Raw genomic sequence first — 19,404 nt, 5'->3', positions numbered from 1 at the left:
GAACATTTTCTTTTCTAGAACAATATCATGGAAGATGAAATCTAATCCTCCAAGTTTATTTTACGATCGTGTATTTTAATTTCGCTCCATTATATGCAATTTCAGGGTACAGTCAAATTCAAAAAACATAAACCTCCTGATATGAATTTATATATATATCAGAACATATTAGTTTTATGGTTTTCATTCGGTTACTTTGGATTTTTGTCCGGGTGACTTTGATAATATTCATTATCACCCGGACAAAAATCCATGAAATATTATTAATCCATGAAATATCTTCATTTTTATTAAAAAATATTTATTCCGGAATGAAAAGTATTTTTCCATACTCGAAACTATATGCGTGAAGAGTAACAAACAACCTTACTTTCGATAACAATTGTTGTGGTATTCATGTATGTAATACATAGTTTATTTTATAAATGTTTAATTAACTTCGAGTTATTACTGACGTAAATGCCCTGTCACACTAGAAATAATGCAAAGTCGTGTTTTTTTTTTAATTTTCTCTTTAATGAATTTAATAAAGTACAATTTATCGTGTAATTTCTGTATTATTTAAGTATTCATGGCAGCCATTCCATCCGCTCACATTCCCGAGCTCGACTTGTCAGTTAATTGACATTAATGTCTATAATAAACATTACATACGGAATGAAACTAATACTTTACAGATTCATGTTACATTTTTATTCTATATTTATGTACATTTTAATAGCACTCAAATTGTATTTGATGTTATAATATTATATGTAGAATTGATAAGCATTGTCTGCTAGTTTTCCTTTGAGACACTTGGAGAACGTGATAGACGGGGTGCAAGATAGACAGGTGAAGTTTAAATTAAAGCTAGGTTAGGTGAAAGCAGTGGCGTAGCTAGATATGCAAAGGCCTAGGGGCAACTGCTCCATCTGGGCTCCATCAAGACTTGATCCTTCTTTGTACTTTGGATTCAATTTGATCCATAAATGAAAGAAATGATAGGCGCTGATTTCAAAAAATAAATGAATATTATATGTATTGATAATTGTCGATGCCATTGTGAGAAGTATTACACTCGTTAAATGATCTAAGCTCGTGTCGCATAAGTTTGTATGCCAATCAATACTAAATACTCGTGTATACTAACAACTTTTTTTTACGTTGACATGATTACGTACGTTTTCTACATTTCACTTTTTATTTATATATTTTTTGACCATTTTCATTAATTTTATTGAAAGTAGTAATTTCTTTTTTCATTTATCTAAATTTTGTCATTTTTAATGATGATGTAAATTCGTCCTCTTGGTTTTTAATATAATACCTACATTTGTTAATTGACGTCTTTAGAGAAAAGGCTTGCGGTGAAGTTTGTTGCGCCGCTTCTTCTTCACCGGTGCTTTGGAAGTCGGCAGTAACTAAAAATTATGTACTTAAGTAATTTTTTACGTCAATAAGTGATATACATCATCCTAAATTGAATAAAGAATTTTGAATTTGAATTGACGCAATTTAGATCTTTAATATTTTTAGAGTTTCGCCTGATTTAGAATAATGATCAGTTAATTCGCTTTGATTCGGAGCTAAGCAACTTACGACGGTATAAGGGGCACTTTATAAATAGATTAATTATGCTCTCTAATGAAATCGAGTACGTTGAAGTTGTATCGTTAATTTCATGCCAGTACAGAATTTGGAATAATAAGTCAAATAAAAAGTAGTGTTATTTTGTCACATAAGTTTCTATGTGAGTGACCGAGGATGTTTATTACTGTTTCACACAAAAATTACTTAACGGATCGCGATGTAATTTTGTATACACCTAGAATTAAACTTGGATCCCGAAATTACCACGGGAGCGACGCGGCAGGATGCCACTATAGTATATTCATTTAAAAAATGCGAAAGATGGCGCTTTCGCCCATTCCTCCTCGACGGCCATGGCTTAATGGCTACCACACCTAGGTCCTAGGTTCGATTCACAGCGTGACGAAATATTTGTACTTCGTGATCACAGATATTTGTCTGCGACTATGGGTGCTTTCGGATCCGCGATACAAATTTAGTGCTTAGTGTGAGCCGTTGAGTTTTGTCCATTTATTTATTCCAAATTCGATGTAACATAACATACTATACATGGTTGCACTTGTTACAAATTAGCCTGCAGCAGCCGTGAGCATACATTTTTAAGCTCGTCGAATGTATCATAATTAATTTATTACGCGAAATCTCGATTAGGGTTATCGGGATTCGAGTTAATGAGATAACGAAATCAATGAAAATCGTTTGTTCAGTCAATGCGTGCCTATGCGACTATCTGTTTTATTCTTAGATCTATACTTGTCGTCTGCTTATGGTACGTATACATACATATGTTTCACTAAATATATACGTTTTTTGTTAGCGTACTTTATTTAAATAAATTATAGAGTGCGTTAAGACTGTTACAATCTAGTCTAGTTTCTTATATTATTTTAACTTAGTTTAATAAATATCATTCAATCAGCACTTTTCTTAATGTCTCTATTAAGTGGAAGGCACTTTATTGTTGTATTGCTAAATAAATTGAACTATATATTACAATCCTGGGTTTTCACAATTATATCATAGTATTTTCGTGCGGACTGCAGAAATTCACAGAAGTCGCCTTTAGATTATAAATGGAAATTATAAGTATTCCTATGTTAATTATGGGCTTAAGACTAAGTTAGAGCATAAATTTGGGAAACTGTAAAGAAGTTTTGTCTGTAAACTAATATATATGAATATACCTAGTTTGCGGGTTTGTCTATCTCGCAACTAAGGGATAACTATGTAATATTTCATTTTTACTGAATGCTCATATATTTTCAATTAAAAATCACATTTGATAAATCTGAGTTAATCTAGGGTTAAAGCTTTTTTCATGATCAGAGATATTTCCTTTTCTGTATCCTTGACAACGTCCATTGTATGGATCGGATCGATTTTAATATCACGTAAAAGGTGTTCTAGATAGTCTTAGATTTAAATATAACTAACGGCCTGTCTCGGTTTCGCTCGGGTGGGCTATGTTACTCCAGAATGTTTCACCTGTCTCTGTGTAAAATTTCATCAAAATCGCTTCAGTCGTTTTTGGATTTGTTCATGCCAAACGAAAATACAATTGTTATCTCTCTATAATATTTGTATGGATGATATTCTAACATTATTGGGTGAAACAAAATGAACGATACAATTTGAGTTGAAACATAAAATATAATACAATGAAAAGCGTAATATTTTTACAAGAAAAATGGTAAGTAAATCGAAAAAAATTCATAACTTAATGATACGTGGTGACGCGTAAAAAACGTCAGGTCGGATAACTGTAACCCTATTCTTGAAATGTGTGACACGGCCGGAGTTATGACAAATTGACATGACACGCATACTCGATGCTAGGAAACCACGTTCCTCTGTACGTTATTATTTCATTTTTAGTTATGTCATCACCATCATCATCAATTAATTTAAGAACTTTGTTCTTGTCGGTGGAGCATTTTCCATCTAATTCTGTCCTCAACCATCGATTTCACCTTCCTATACGACACGACCTTTGCCTTCTCTTTTATTTCATCTAGGAATGCCCTTCTTGGCTTTCCTTTTCCTCTTCTTGCTTCGATGTTTCCTTCAATCAGGTATTTCATAAAGTTTTCGTGTCGTATAAGGTGGCCAAACATCTTTCCCCTTCTTGCCTCTATTGCTTTCAATAACGTTCTTCTTTCTTTGATCTTGTCTAGAACTTCTTCATTTGTTTTCTTATCTGTCCAATTAGTTATAGTCATCCGATTAGTCATATAGTAACATAAATTTTTAAACATTTTATTTTTAATCAAACAAAAATCTGGTCTGTTGTAAGCCGTTTGCCCAGCAGTCGGAACACTTTAGACAATTTAAAAAACGTTTATTTTGTAAATATAGAGATTTTTCATCCAATCATACAAATAACAACGTTCGCCTTTCCGTATCCGGGGGAAGACGTATGAAAATAAAACGAAGAGTTCCATTAAAACAATAGCTCTCATGCATAAAATGACCTGCCAAGTAGAAAATGATATATCTAATTTATTTTCCTGTTTGCTTTCATATTCGCTAAACTTTATGTTGCTTTTATTTCTGTACTAGCGGTTCGTCTCGGCTTCGCTTGGGTTAAATCATAATAAATTATACACGTAACCCTTCCAGTCAAGACAGTGTATATCTTGTATACACTGTCTACTGGTGAAAACGGTTTGAAAACTCGCGCAGTAGTTTTTGTGTTTATCGCGAACACACAGACACGCGACAAAGGACTTGTTTTGTAGTTTCTAAGGACGATAATAAAAAAAATATTTTACATTTACTCTACCTAACCCTCCCGAAGAAATTTCGGGATATAGGATTGTGTGCTATTTCCTTCGGAATTGCCATTGAAACCCTTTCAGCAGATTATGCTTTATTGAGACATGTAAAGTTTCAGATTTATTTAGACATCAATATCACCTACTCTTACTCTATTACATATAAAAAAAGTATAATTTTAAAACGACAATTTTTTACAAGTGGCTGTTATTATATATTGTTTGACATTAAATTCCTATCGGAATGTGTTTTGTTTTCCATTATTAAAATAATGTTGTTTTTTATTATATTTGTACCTGTTGAGTTCTTTGTTCCTATATGATTTTGTCCATCATCTACATTTATTTTATAACAAGTCGGACGTCAGTGACTGATAATGTTATGTTCGAATTTGACAGATAGACAGAATTTGGTAGATAATTTTACGAAGACACAACTCAATTCGTAAAAAAGATTTCGCAAAACGCCGTAAAAATATTATTATCGTAATAGCACGAAGTCTCAGTGGAGCTTTACGGCAGTTATTATGTCAGTTGTAAAAGTTTGACCATTAGCGTTATTACAATGAGTAGTTCTGAATACACTACTTTGAAGTTGAAATTTTAAATCACTTAGTATTCGGAGAACTGGTCGCTTTAACAATTTAACTCTATTAAGTCTGTTGGGAGTTCCACTCGGTTCTTAACATTATAATGCTAGCATTGTTTTTGAAATAAAGAATAAAGTCATGTAGCTTTACATAACTTTGGAATGTAGGTATGTTTGTGCTTCAAAATGTATACGAGTAAATAAATAATGATTTTGCATATTTTTCAGAAATCGGTGGACTATTAATATAATTGATCAGAATCTTCACAAATATATCATCAAATTTATCAAAAATCTTCACCAGCGCATGCCTCATCCAAAATTAACAGATTGAAAATGAACAACATGTTTTGTCAAAACCTTTTTTTACAGAAATTAGATTTTTGACTCATGGTCCCACGAATCTTAAACACCTAGGGTTCGTGGTCCCACAACCTAGTGGGCCTACCAGTCACAGGTATAAAATAAGGTTCGTGGTTCCACTACTTGGTGGGACTGTCAGTCATAGTCATGCACAAGAAGGTTAAATATGAATGAGGAGTAACGGTAATAAACAGGAAAAATATATTCGGCATATGGTCAATGTCATATTTTTACTTATCGGTGTCTGCAGATTTTTCATCATCAAAATGAGCAATAAATAACCCTCTATCGAAATTAATCCCCGAATCGTACCCAGAGCCAAAAGTATCCATTATGCTGGTAGCGCTTCCCTTTTGGATTATCATAAAGCCTTTGACACTACATATAATGATTGAGTATGATTTTATATATGTTTAATTATTTCTTGCTTTGTTACAGGGCGGCGTGGCTGCGCAACATTGCCGTTTTGGGTAGCGCGCAACCTGGAGCCGCAAAAGGGTCCATGTGAGTACCAACATGTCCTATTGGGGTATTATATATCTGTGGTCCTACTAATATTATAAATGCGAAAGTTTGCGAGGATGTGTGTATGTATGTTTGTTACTCTTTTACGCAAAATCTATATGACCGATTGTTAAGAAATTTGGTACACGGGTAGAATATAACCTGTAATAACACATAGGGGACTTTTCACCACAAAATACTCACGGGAGTGAAGCCCCGGGCCTCAGCCAGTATACCTACCATATGTGACGTTCCTGGGTTTCTTATTTTTGATCTCAATAGTTTTTCATTAGCTCATTACAGATATGTGCGTTCCGGCCGTTTGTTGTGTTGCTGAAATAATGAGTAAAACTTTCCAAATGTTTCCTTTTTTTTTTTAACGTGTGCGTCAACTTAAATAAATTTTGTCTATTTCGTCTCACCTTCTCCTTGTTGAGCAATGATTAAGAATAATCTTTCAATGATCACTTTACACACAATGTACAATGTCAAGATATGTTTAGGAGTTTCGGTGATATACAAATATATATTTGATTATTAAATAAATTAAATATATAAGCTTCTTGTGCAGTGTTCCGGAGGGCGCGGCGGCAGAATGGACGACGCCGGCAGCAACAAGCAGCGGCAAGCCACGCGAGTGTTCAAGAAGAGCTCGCCAAATGGAAAGGTGAGCTTCCAGAGCTTTCCTTCTCTTTCTCTCATCTTAGACTGTTCCGGGAGAATTCAGCCACAATTCTTTCTTAGACCACAAATTTTAAATTGTGTGTTATCTTTGTGTTGTCATCAACATTGTCGTTGCCAACATCATCGTATTGCTGAATCGGGGCTATAAAATTCAATTTTTAAAAGTGAAGTCCTAATATGTACTAGATACGAGGTACCGATTTGTTACCTAGGTTTCAATTCAAAAGATCTTGAGATTCAACGGAAAAATATACGAAAATATCGTCAGCTGTTTGAAGGTACAAGACACGACATCAAGAATAGAATAAGGCTTTTATTTATAGAAATAATACCCAATGTCTATTTTCATGCTTTAAAAGGAGATTTTCTTTGAGACATGAAATCAAATGAAAAGGAGGCTTGTGCGGAGCCTCTATTGCGCGCGTGAGCCCTAATTTTCACGACCGCGGGAGTCGCCTGTCAAAGCTCAAAATTAGCTCAACGACATTCGAACCTCAAGCTACTTTCCTCATTTTCCATTATTTGGAACGTAATATTTATTAACAACGCGGACGAAGAACTTAATTGGACTTACAGAGAAGAATATTAGATATTACACGAAACGTTGTATATTTAATATGTTGATTGGAATCGATATTCTTTCCTCGCGTTTCACATTTATTAGGCACGCTATGATTTGTATTTGTACAGTTGTTGGGTTTTCTTTTTTATGAAACTGAATACGGAAAATTAAATAGTAATGTTTTTTTTTTTCAGATAACAGTGTATTTAGGGAAGAGGGACTTCGTCGATCACATCACACATGTAGACCCGATTGGTACGTACGATGCTCTTTGTGTATATTTTGCCTAAAGTAAATGTTAGATATAATATAAATATACATATAATATATTTAAATATAATATAAGTTTTTTTTTGCAATTCTACTTGGAGCAAAAATACATTTTGTGTGTATGTTTGTAAGGCGATAAATTTCGAATTGTTGTTGGTCTGATTTTGATGAAATTTAAAAGGTAAGTAGGATCGGTCAATAGAATTTTATGTTCGTGGGGCATCAAAATCGGCTAAGTCGTTTTTGAAATATTCACAATTTCATAAAAAAAATATTGTGTTCGCGAGGTCTTAAGTTCGTGGCGAACAACTAATTTAACTCAGTACAAACAATTAAATACTACAACTTCCAAAATAAATAAATAAATGTAAATTAATTACCCTGTAAAATACAACAAGTATTTCAGATTTAATATTTTTTAGATAATACTAGCTACACAGCTAGCTTTGGTCAACGACTATTGTATAATATAACGTGGCTTCCGAAGCACGGGGAAAATCTCATACATACATGTTACTCATCCAATGACCGACCATTGCGCAAGACAGGACAAGAATCACCAAGCGAACCACTGCGCCCTGGGCACCTCTCGACATTGGATAGTCATCATCATCATCATCTCAGCCACAAGAAGTCCACTGCTGGACATAGGCCTCTCCTAAAAACTTCCACAGTGGATAGTGCTAACAAGTAATTATATTTCTTATGAATTCCAGACGGGGTGGTCCTAATAGACCCGGAGTACGTAAAGGACCGCAAAGTGTTCGGCCACGTGCTGGCGGCGTTCCGCTACGGGCGCGAGGACCTGGACGTGCTCGGTCTGACCTTTAGGAAGGACCTCTACCTGGCCGCTGAACAGGTAACCAAGAAAACGGTAATTTGTTACATGTGTCTTCTTCTTTATAGGCTTTTGGCGTTTTGGTTATGGTTTATGGTTACTTTTTCTTGCATTGATTGATTAACTTTGATTGCGTTTATGTTTTAGGATTTTTTAGCTTTCGACTTTTGGTTGTGGGTCATGGATGGTTTTTGATTGACAATTTAGATGTCTTAAGTTGTTTACTCTCTTAGTTTTTTAACTAGATTAGATTTTAACTTTTTATTAATTTTTGAATTAGATTTTAGATGTGTCTATTTTTAGGTAATACTCGTAGCTCGTTGATAGGGCTATCAATTTAGGTGTTATTTGTTTTTTTAATATATTAATTTTATTTCAGTTATATAAAGAGCTATTGATTCATTACGTACACTCTGTTTATTTATTTTATAATTTGGTAGCATTAATTTTCAACTAATTAAAATCTGTCTCTGTGCATCTTATATTATTTTTCCTGGAATGAAATTCCTAATCTTTACACTTAGTTCGCCTGTTTCCATTTCTCATTTTGTGATGGTTGAAATCAGTAAATGAATGCAACATTTGTCATGCTATTAACAAGCATGTTTCGTGCTTGGCTTCTATGAGAATCAATTATTCTAATTACATACATATTACTGAAATCCCTGAAAATGCGCCAAAGAATATATAAACGTTATGCCGACTATACATTAACGGCAAACAGTACGCCAAACTTTGGCGGATACAGCATACATTGTCAGTTTTCTTTGCCGTAAATAAAAGCTCTCATAGAAACTGTGCAATGAATTAGCATTTTTTCTTAGTTCGGCAATATTGTGTAAATATTAAAGTAGAATAGAATAGAAATTTTAAATAAGTTTATTCAAAAGTCTCGGAAAAAAAATATTTCGTTAAATGAGATGTGATGTGGCCCAATATTTTTCAAAATTCTTCCTAAATAGTTGAGCGCAAAAAAAAACGATTAGACCAGTCTGCGCCGGACTTTTTCAGATCAATCTGGGCAAATACTCAGCATAAACCCACTGCTAGGCCCTAACCAATTCATGTAAAGTGTTTATTTGTTACTTACTCCTAAGATGCAAGTTTAGCAATTTGAAGTTACGTCTGGCTGCGAGGGCCCTGATCCGGTACAAATATTTGAGATCGTTACATTTTGCGAGTGGGAGACATTTTGCGGCTTTGACGTATGAATTTCATGCATGGTTGAAATCAGCCGAGGTTAAGGACGTTATAATAATTAAATGTCGTAACCATAAGGGAGACATGTAGAGCATAATGTATATGGTATACATACCATAGTATGATTGACAATTTGTTGTTGAAATGCAAAGATTGATAAGCAACTGTGAACGCTAAATTGTTTAATTTTAGTAGATGGTCTGCATTACCGTGTGCTTAGAACGGATTTTATAAGCTTCTAGAATTAATAAACAGATGGAAAAGAATTCGCTAGTTTTATAGGAATAGGCTTCAAAAACAATTTTTTTGTGTTGAAAATAAATTTATATGTTATTACAATGTCTTTTAAATCCATGTAAAACGTTTTAATAAAGAAGACTTCCTGACGAAGCAATATATGTATAAAAACAAATGTGTCAACTTTGTCTCCGTCATTTCAGATATACCCCCCGATGTCGACGACGAAGAGGCCACTCACGCGACTTCAAGAGCGACTGGTCCGAAAACTGGGTCCTGCGGCTCATCCCTTCTACTTCGAACTCCCCCCACACTGCCCCGCCTCTGTTACGCTACAACCTGCGCCGGGAGATACCGGGAAACCTTGCGGAGTGGACTACGAGCTGAAGGCGTTCGTAGCCGACACTCAGGATGACAAGCCTCATAAGAGGTCAGACAATAGGTTTGTTTGTAGCTGTGTGCATGGTAGTGATGGCTTCTTAAAGATGCCTCTAGCTACCTTGACATCATCACAAGCAGTGACAGACGACACTGGAAACCCCTTGTGGAGTGGACTATGAGCTGAAGGCAGCAGACTCAGGATTACAAGCTTCGTAAGAGGTAAGACAATTGATTTGTTGTAGCTGTGTGCGTGGTAAGGGTAGCATCTCCGAGCTGCCTCTAGCTACCTATGACGTCATCTAGACCAGCTGCAGGCGATACTGGAAACCCTTGTCGAGTAGACTATGAGCTGAAGGTCAGAAGAGGTCAGACCATAAGTTTGTTCACGTCTACGCCTGCAAATGAAGTTAGGAAAATAAACTGGGATACGATCTTATTATGGACTACAAGCTCAAAGTGGTTTGGACTGAAGAGCCACACAACAAGTTTGTATGTATATCTCTCTTCCTCAGTAGCTCTACGATACGTTGGCTACTCTTTCATTAGTGCTCAGAAGATGCTGAAAACAACAAGTTTTAAGATTCGACCACTTATTTGGTCCATACATCCTAGTTGAGTGCTGACTTTGGAGCTGGAAGTCATATTTAAATGCTTTTTTAAGCACCAGCAAAATTTTCAGATTATCAGAACATGGAATACATTAACCTCCTTCCATGTGACGTGTGGTTTCTGTCCTGGAATAGAGCCGTCCGAGACTATTATTGCCGTCATGCAGGCGGCCGGTCATAAAATCATTGCCCCATCTTTAATCCCCACAAAATGACTTACAAGCTTGTATTTGTAAGTATTTGAGTTGAATAAATTTATTTTTATACTTTAAAATGTTAGGGCATATTTTTAAACGGACCCGGAACATCACAGCCCTGTATGATACCGGGACCACGGTCAAACGAGAGAGAGTTGAATACTTTATATTTCATTTTTGGAAGTGTCTGTAAAACTTGGCTTTAAATTGAAGTAAATTTCTTCGGGAGAAATTTTCTAATTTAGATGTCGTTGTCGGCACGCAAACTAGAGGAAGTAGTAAATTTTTGACGACGATAAGTGAATAAATACATTTGATTTGTCAGGAATTCTGTCCGGCTGGCGATCCGCAAGATCATGTACGCGCCGAGCAAGCAGGGCGAACAGCCGTCGGTGGAGGTCTCCAAGGAGTTCATGATGAGCCCCAACAAGTTGTATCTGGAAGCCTCGCTCGATAAGGTACACTTTCTTTCAGTATTGGATTTTCTTTGTCGAATATAATTGTTGCAATGACACTGAAAAAATATATATGACAACTGAGAGGACATTCTATGAAACTAAGCAAGCTTCCGTGTGCTAGTAATCATAATATGTTTCAGTATACCTTTTGAACGTGTACTTTGTGTATTTCCATTGTTATATTACTGATAAAAAATTATACATACATTTATTTTTAAACAATTGTAAGTCTTTCTAGCATAATAGGGACCAACATTGTTTGAATGGGTTTCTTTCGGCATGTCTTCTCAGTGGTCGTTCCGAAATGATAGTAGTTTGTAGCTTTGGTAAACATTATTTAATTTAGAATATGACGTGAAAAAGTGCCTGTGAAGGCCTAATTACTGAATAAATGATTTGATTTTGATATTAACCCTAAAAAACACTTTCTGCCAAACCGTGTTGTGGGTTTGTGGAATTCTCTACCAGAAACTGTGATAAGTGATCCTAATATATAAACACTTTTAAAAATAGACTTTATGAACATTTAAAGACACAAGTGCACACGCATCAGCTTTAAGCTGCTAGTGTGTTAATTTAGAGATACAAATAATAATAACAATAATATATGGGAATGCAGCTAGTATTATGGGGACCTTGGGACAGGGTTGGGCACGGAGTGGTCTCATAGATTAACTTTTTGACGAAGCATGTTGCAGATTTCTTCATGTAAACATTTTGTCGAAGCTTCTTGCGGATACTTTTCTGTATACGTTTCGACGAAGCATGTAGCAACTAATTATGTAATAATTTATACAAATAAAACTAACTGTTAATAAATATATCCAACATTGAAAATTAAAGACAAGTTAGCGTAGCCAATTTGGGTAGATAATTTCTATACAACTTTCCGGCCCATCTAATACATAGAGGCGTTGGAAGCCGGGCACTTGAACGAAAGTTAGTTTTCTCGTCTAAGTAATATATAAATCTGTGGTTTTCTCTGTCTACGGATAGTTGCCTGGATAAAAAATAAAATGTAAAATGCACCCACATAATGCTTTACAAAATAGCCTCAATAAATAAGCTTTAATAAATAGCTTTAATTCATTGATTTTATTTATTGTATATTTTAGTATTTTTTAGTTTTTTAGTATTTTCTTTTTATCCATTAAAGTATAATTGAAACGCTCTTTGACACCAAGAAATGTGTCCTATTACCAGTTCTTCTTGTCCCGTATATACAGGGTGATTTGTTATACATTGGCATAATTTTATCTACAAGCAATCTTGAAATCGTGAAAACACTTTCCACAAGTAAGGTATTAAATTTTGTATAGAACCGATGATTTTTTTTTTTCGAGATTTTGGAGTTACTCTCATACAAAAAGTTGTAGGACTGAGCATGTAGACAAAATATTGCCAATGTATAAAAAGTGACCCTGTATTTATTTGTTTTTGACATTTAAAAAAAGTATCACATTTCATTTGGAAACTATAAATAACCCAATAAAATCATCTAGTGTGACCACAAGAAGTAGATAAGTTCTCAGCTGTTCTCAGTTGGTACGTAATATGAATACAAAATATAATTTATTTGTTTTTTATTACCCAGGAGCTGTACCACCACGGCGAGAACATAGCAGTGAACGTCCACATCGCGAACAACTCGAACCGGTCGGTGAAACGCATCAAGGTGTCGGTGAGACAGTTCGCCGACATCTGTCTGTTCTCCACCGCGCAGTACAAGTGCACCGTCGCCGAAGCTGAGAGCGAGTGAGTTCTAGTTGAGAATTAATGATAACGACAAAAAAAATTAACCCTTCGAGTCATAATAATAATATAATCATAATATAATAAAGACAATCGATCAACAATTGAATCGCAATCCGATTGATTTATGGAACTGAGTAGTTAATAATTAATATTAATAAATGTAAATTTATTTTCATCCACTAAATTTCACAATATCACAATATTTTTTTAATATACAACATCCCACCTGATGATACCTAACAATTAATAGAACAACGATATATTAATTTATCTATAAACAAGAAACAGTAAATAGAAATTCCTATACACAAAAACAAAAATTTATTTTCAAAATTTGTAACACACAGTCATAAAATTGAGAAATTTTATTCAGGAAACACAAATGGAGTTTGAAGAAATTGTGTAGATTCCCCGTCATTGGGGTGTCCCGTAAAAAAAATAAAGTACAGTCTCCGTAAGTAATCTTTGCGTGTGAATTCGCATGCATTTTTACATTTGTCCCAAGTTTGCCTCCCTTTCAATAGCATTGGAGTTTGATTGCCTTAGTAGACCAATATTTCAGCATAAACGTGTACACGTATATGTGACCTCGTGGTATAAATTGAAGAAACCAAACAAATTTCTACGTCATAGTAGGTAGATGTAAATGAACTACAATCCTAGTGACAGTAATCGCTTACCGTCAAGTGGGCTGTCTGCTTTGTCGCTAATAAGTGTTTTTTATTGACGTTAGAGATCAAAGTAAGATTCAACCAAAAAATTTTTACTTGGCCTGAATAAAAATATAACAATATTTGGGAGTTTAACATATTTTTCACTGATTTACTTTTTTTATTAATAAAAAGAAATCATTTATATTCTGACATAATATAATGTATTATCATTATTATATTTAGCAACACATTATCTCAATAGCTGAACTAATTTTAAAAATAAATTTTACTTTTTGATTCTATTACTTGTAAAAGTTAAACTACATTTGTTTTAATAAGTATATTCAAAAATTTGATGAATTTGTTAGGTCTTAGGCAAAGGTTTTTATATATCTATAGTCGATACGATCGTGTTTCGGCCGTGAGATATTTTTTAAATTTCTAATTTGGGAGCGTGTGATATCAATCTAGTCTGATGGAAAACAAAGTCGAGGTCTGGGATTTTACATGAAAAAAAAAAAAACAAAAAATGCCTATTTCAAAATGGGTTCAAATTGTGTGTCTCAAGGCACGGCGTGTTTTTCACTGTTGTAGATTTCCTTGCTTTGTTCATATGACTATAAACTATATATAACATACTGTTATTTTGAGGTAATTCTCGTACTCGCAGGCTACAGGTTTTCATAATTATTGCGAGCCTCAGCTACATGCTTGTTATGAAGTTGATTATTTAATAATTAGTTTTACAAATTAATGAAGATCTTTATAATAATCAATTGATTTCCAGGGAAGGCTGCCCCGTGGGCCCAGGGTTCACATTGAGCAAAGTGTTCTCCCTGACCCCACTGCTGGCCAACAACAAGGACAAGTGGGGGCTGGCTCTGGACGGACAGCTCAAGCATGAGGACACTAACCTCGCCTCCAGTACCCTGTTAGTATATTGCTGCATCAACTAGACTACCGTTACTTTGCTGTGTTGTCATTGGACCATATCACGATTCTTTCTCTCACTCTCTCTCATCTGAACTTACTATTTACTCCAGTTCGCATGTCGTTAGTTGTCAGGCCATTGGCAAAGATATGACACTTGACTTCATCAATATCACGACTATCTCACAGTTGTGTGGATTACAGGTTCCACTAGCGCAATGTGGAAAAAATTATAGTGACAACCAAAATTACTTACCCTGTTCTAGTTTTGAGACATACATATACGCCATTTGTTTAGGGACTGAAACAAGCTATACGAAATCCGCTTATATAAATATTTTTATCGAAATATATAAACATTAATTCGATATTTTTGCACATTACATGTATAAATTTCTACAATAATTTAATTTTTATAATAAATTTTTGGCTTTTGTCCAAGAGGATTGTCCACAACTGGCTAATAAAATAAAATTTATTTTCAACAAAAAGGCATCAAGATTGTTTACCTATATTTAAATTCCTTTGGTTGAAATATTTTTATTTCATAATAATTATGTTTATTAGTCTCGAAATGTCGACATTTTGCGTCATTTGTTGAATGTTTTGTTTATTTTTTCAGTATTGCAGACCCGTCGCAACGTGAAAACCTAGGAATCATAGTTCAATACAAAGTCAAGGTGAAACTGTGTCTTGGGCCGTTGGGAGGGTGAGTAATGTTGTAACATCTACAGTTCTTCGTGATTTTTAAGATTTATTTCCAACAAAATAGATTTCAAATGCGACTAATTAAGTGCCAAGTTCAATGCTGCCCAATTTTTTAATGGTTTTAACTTGAAATACCAGCAAGTGATAGATTTTTATGAATTAGATCAAGGCTTGGTTTAAAAGGTGTTCGTAAAAATTATTTTATTTGATTTTAACAAATGTCAGTAGTATTCTTTTTCACAAAACAAACTGTCATAATAGCTAAAAAAATCTTTAGTTGCCGGCAAACTTCTTAAGCATTGAGTGACGTAGTGGGGTTTAGTTTGCTCTCGTACACTTGCGTGCAAAAATAAGCACAAATAATTATGTATTTTTATTTATTATGTATGTATTGTAACAGTAGGTATTGAAAGATGTTTTTGTTGAGATAACAATATTCAAAATACATATATTTTTTTAGTATTAAGTGGCATAGTGAAATTTTAACAACGAAATCAACAAAATACGTAAGTGTACTAAAAAGTTAAAGGGACTGAGGTGTGATTCGGTCGGGGCGCAAGGGCCGACAGATTCATCAATGGCAAGCAACAACGATCGAAACAAGCTAAAGATCTGCATTCAAAAAGTTTATCGGCAACTAAAAAGTTTGAAGGCATTAATGCAATTGTGAGACGGCGCCAGCTCCACGCTGTCGTCACATCGATGGTAAGACAAGCACTGGCACAGCACGCGTGTGTTGCAGCGAGCTGAGCGCGGAGCTGCCGTTCGTGCTGATGCACCCCAAGCCGGAGCCCGAGCCTCGCGCGGACCCGCCTGCTCGCGCTCTGGCCGACCTCATCCAGCTCGACCCCGTGCCGTGCGTACTATACTATACTAATAGCCTATAACAATCTTGGATAATGTACCTTTCTAATGATGAAAGAATTTTTGAAATCGACTCTGTAATTTCGAAGATTGAAGAGCCTCTAACATACAAACTCACAAACGCTATATAACTATGAAAACCGCATCAAATTCCATCCAGTAGTTTTTACGTGTTGCAATTTCAGCTAAATAACAATGTCGCACTACGCACACTGGTTTTTGTATTTATCACGAGAACAGCAGGCCTACCAGCATCCGAATCGAGCTAACTTGATCTGGAACTCAATTACATCTCGATCATTGCGTTTTTTTACCATTTTACTTATAAATTTCTGTAGTTACTGACTGAAGGTCCAACATTACTGTTATCATACGTATATTTTTAACTGACTTCAGAAACAAGAAGGACGTTCTCAATTTGTCACGATATTTTATTACTAAATGTATTATTGACTGTCATAGCCTTGAGTTTACTAAAGCAGAGAATTTAAATTATAAATTCATATGGTTGCAGAGACGAAAACGGTCAAGAGCAGGACGACGATATAATCTTTGAAGACTTCGCGCGGCTACGGCTTAAAGGTGCCGAAACTGACGCCTGAGCGCGCGCTACCACGTACCACCGTATCGCTTCGCTGTCGCTACTCCCGGAGGAATCGCTAACGACAACGATAGCGACCGTGACAGTCAGCGGTCTCGTAGTAGAGGTATTTGATTGATCGATGCGCGTTTGTCTTTTTTGAAGCGTTTGCGTCTTCGGGAACATTCTAGAACAATTTTATGAAACTTCAACAGAAATTTGTTAGTCTAAGTTAAAATGTTTAGAAAAATTATCATATTAGAAAAAATATAGTAGCGCTCGTCATATTAAACTAGACAAGCTGATGTGTAACTTTAAGTTTATTTTTTAATTTGTTGTAAAAGTATTATAGCTTGACATTGTTATACTGTCAATATGGACGAATTAGTCTTTATTATCTTTCGACGCAAACGCTGCAAAGGTTCCACAGACAACGGAGGCTCAATATAAAAGTTTCAACAATCCTCAGTTACGCGCTAGAGCTGTGATCAAAAGAACAATTTCATAAGTATAAAATGCGAGGTCTCCCGGTATGGTCCCGTGTTGTATTTTGTGGAGAGGATTTGACTTCAGCGTGATTCGCGTTATCTTATTGGACCCTTTTGTTTTGAAAAAAAAAAACCCTATTGTACTACTTACTAAGGGCGTCAGTAGAAAAAATATGGTATTTTGAATCCTGTTTGTTCTACTAATAGAACAAATCGTATGTACTACAACGGGGGCTAATTGTTCTATAAAAACAGGTGTAGCTGTATACTGAATAAAATCGAACTTCTTTCTATCTTAAATGATAAAATTATATTGTGCTGAAAGTATTCCTATGTCTTTTTAGCACTAATTGATGCTAAAAGAGAAAGAAACATATTCGTTAGCCTTTTTTGGCTCGGTGTGGACATAGCATTCGTCACTTTTCGGATACGAAGTTGACAGTCATAAAAAGAATTATTCAAAACATTCAGGATCCAATGAGTGTGCGCGATGACACATTAAAATGCAGAATTTTATATTATTCAATGTATATTGTATGTGAAGAATTATTTTAATAGTTGGTATTTTGATCAAATCAATTTATGTGAGTACAAGTTTACTTTCTTAGTGTTATGTTTTCAATATTGCATCATTGGCCACTCTGTTATTAGTACAATAAATATATTCGGTAATATGCATTTAATAGATTAAAGGTATATATAACTTAAAGAAATGGATTGGTAATTGTGCTTCTCTATCGCACAATATTCTGTCTCACGCCCGAGCGGTTGTCCTGGTTGCTTCCGCTGACAATGAGCGTCGGAAACCAAGGTCCGCATTTTGCACAATATTATCGACATTACAAGTTCACACAATTTTTATCCTAGTTTCCTTTTTAAAAGTAAATTTAGTATCGCAGGTAAAATGTGTGATTAATTTGAGCATCAGGTATGTATGATGTTTAATGTTAGACTTATTCATCAATATATAATATAATAATACTGACGAAAACTTAAAACAGATTTCAAAACAAATATAAATAAATATATAGATTATACAGTTCTGTAACTGTTAAATTTATAAAACAGACAGAACATATTTTTAATATCGCTTAGTGTTTAGTTTATTCAGTCTTTTCTAAGTGAGACGAATAGGCCAAGAGTGCATTTCAATAGGATTATTAAAAACATGAGGTATCTTAAGTGTAAGTGTAATTTCAAGAATACAATCTATTTCTTTAAGCGATCCAATCATACCTATACTGTAATATAATTTCGGCGGTAGTGTAGTCCTTATTGTTGGAGGGCAACAACCTCTTATGTTAACTTGACGGGCGACGACTGAAGTCAACGTTAATATTATATAATGCGGTGTCTATAAATATGTTATAATCATGCTGTTTTCGTCTCAGTCGTTCTATTATGATTATAATATCCATCGCAGTAAAGTCGTTTTTCGCTTGTACTATTAGGTGAGCATAGTTTTAGAGCGTGTACTGTTTGAACGATTTGAATGGACTATGAGGGTAATTGTGATAAGGACTCCATTTTTATATGTGAAGATTGTAAAGCGATGGATAAATAAAAAAATCTAGAACAGGATATCTTAAATGCTGTTTTAGTTCCTTTTCTACCTCACCTTTTGAGCTTTAAAGCGTTCTTTGTAGACATTATTTATATTGACAAGACAAGAGTTGGCAACGAGCAGTTCGCAGCAGGTCGGCAATACGTTGTCAATGTAAAGTATGTCTAAATAGTACACTTTAAAGTTTACTTTTCAATGGACGTTATTTTGCCGGGTAAAAGCGGTAATAATAATATAAGCCAGTTTTGGCGACCGTGACAGGACGACTTAGAAGCAAGCGGCCCTAGTATAGTATAAATATATTCGGTGTGACGTTTTGTGTGTCCGTCAGGTTACTGTAATCGTAGTCACACTCGTGGACGCCCCGCGCGGGCTCAGCTTATCGATAAAGCGTATTTAGTTTACACGTAGCCAGTGGCGACGCCGTGGCCAGATAACGAAACTGTATGCTACATTTTATTATAACGCGTAACAGTAACAGCCGCTCAGACGCATTCAAAATTATAATGTCTAATAAGTATCGTGTGGTCATTGTGTTACAAGTTTAAGTACGCTTTATCGATTCAGCTCCTAGACAATTCTCCGCCTGTGGCCTTCGAGACAGAATTTATACAATTCTTTAGAT

The 19,404-nt window shown here is 34.9% G+C and overlaps 1 protein-coding gene across 8 annotated transcripts in view; it reads left to right on the top strand.

The window, feature by feature from the left end:
• krz (kurtz) overlaps positions 1-18,805 on the top strand; it is a 64,432-nt gene extending 45,627 nt beyond the window's left edge. Inside the window, exons 3-14 of one of the 8 annotated variants that reach the window (XM_053753359.2) lie at positions 5,737-5,802; positions 6,374-6,469; positions 7,243-7,303; positions 8,035-8,177; positions 9,797-10,023; positions 11,105-11,237; positions 12,832-12,992; positions 13,366-13,446; positions 14,433-14,576; positions 15,198-15,284; positions 16,026-16,139; positions 16,662-17,666. In XM_053753359.2, the coding sequence (XP_053609334.1) occupies positions 6,398-6,469; positions 7,243-7,303; positions 8,035-8,177; positions 9,797-10,023; positions 11,105-11,237; positions 12,832-12,992; positions 13,366-13,446; positions 14,433-14,576; positions 15,198-15,284; positions 16,026-16,139; positions 16,662-16,749 (1,311 nt within the window). In that variant the 5' untranslated portion in view covers positions 5,737-5,802; positions 6,374-6,397 and the 3' untranslated portion in view covers positions 16,750-17,666. Of the gene's footprint in view, positions 1-5,736; positions 5,803-6,373; positions 6,470-7,242; positions 7,304-8,034; positions 8,193-9,796; positions 10,036-11,104; positions 11,238-12,831; positions 12,993-13,365; positions 13,447-14,432; positions 14,577-15,197; positions 15,285-16,025; positions 16,140-16,661 lie in introns of all 8 variants that reach the window. The other 7 variants (XM_053753349.2, XM_053753342.2, XM_053753333.2 and 4 more) reach the window with 7 other exon arrangements.
• The last annotated feature ends 599 nt before the right edge of the window (positions 18,806-19,404 follow it).

Source organism: Plodia interpunctella, chromosome 2, assembly GCF_027563975.2.
Source record: "Plodia interpunctella isolate USDA-ARS_2022_Savannah chromosome 2, ilPloInte3.2, whole genome shotgun sequence".
Lineage (NCBI taxonomy): Eukaryota > Metazoa > Arthropoda > Insecta > Lepidoptera > Pyralidae > Plodia > Plodia interpunctella.
Note: the sequence above shows the minus strand (reverse complement) of the source record. Positions and strands in the feature narration are given on the sequence as shown.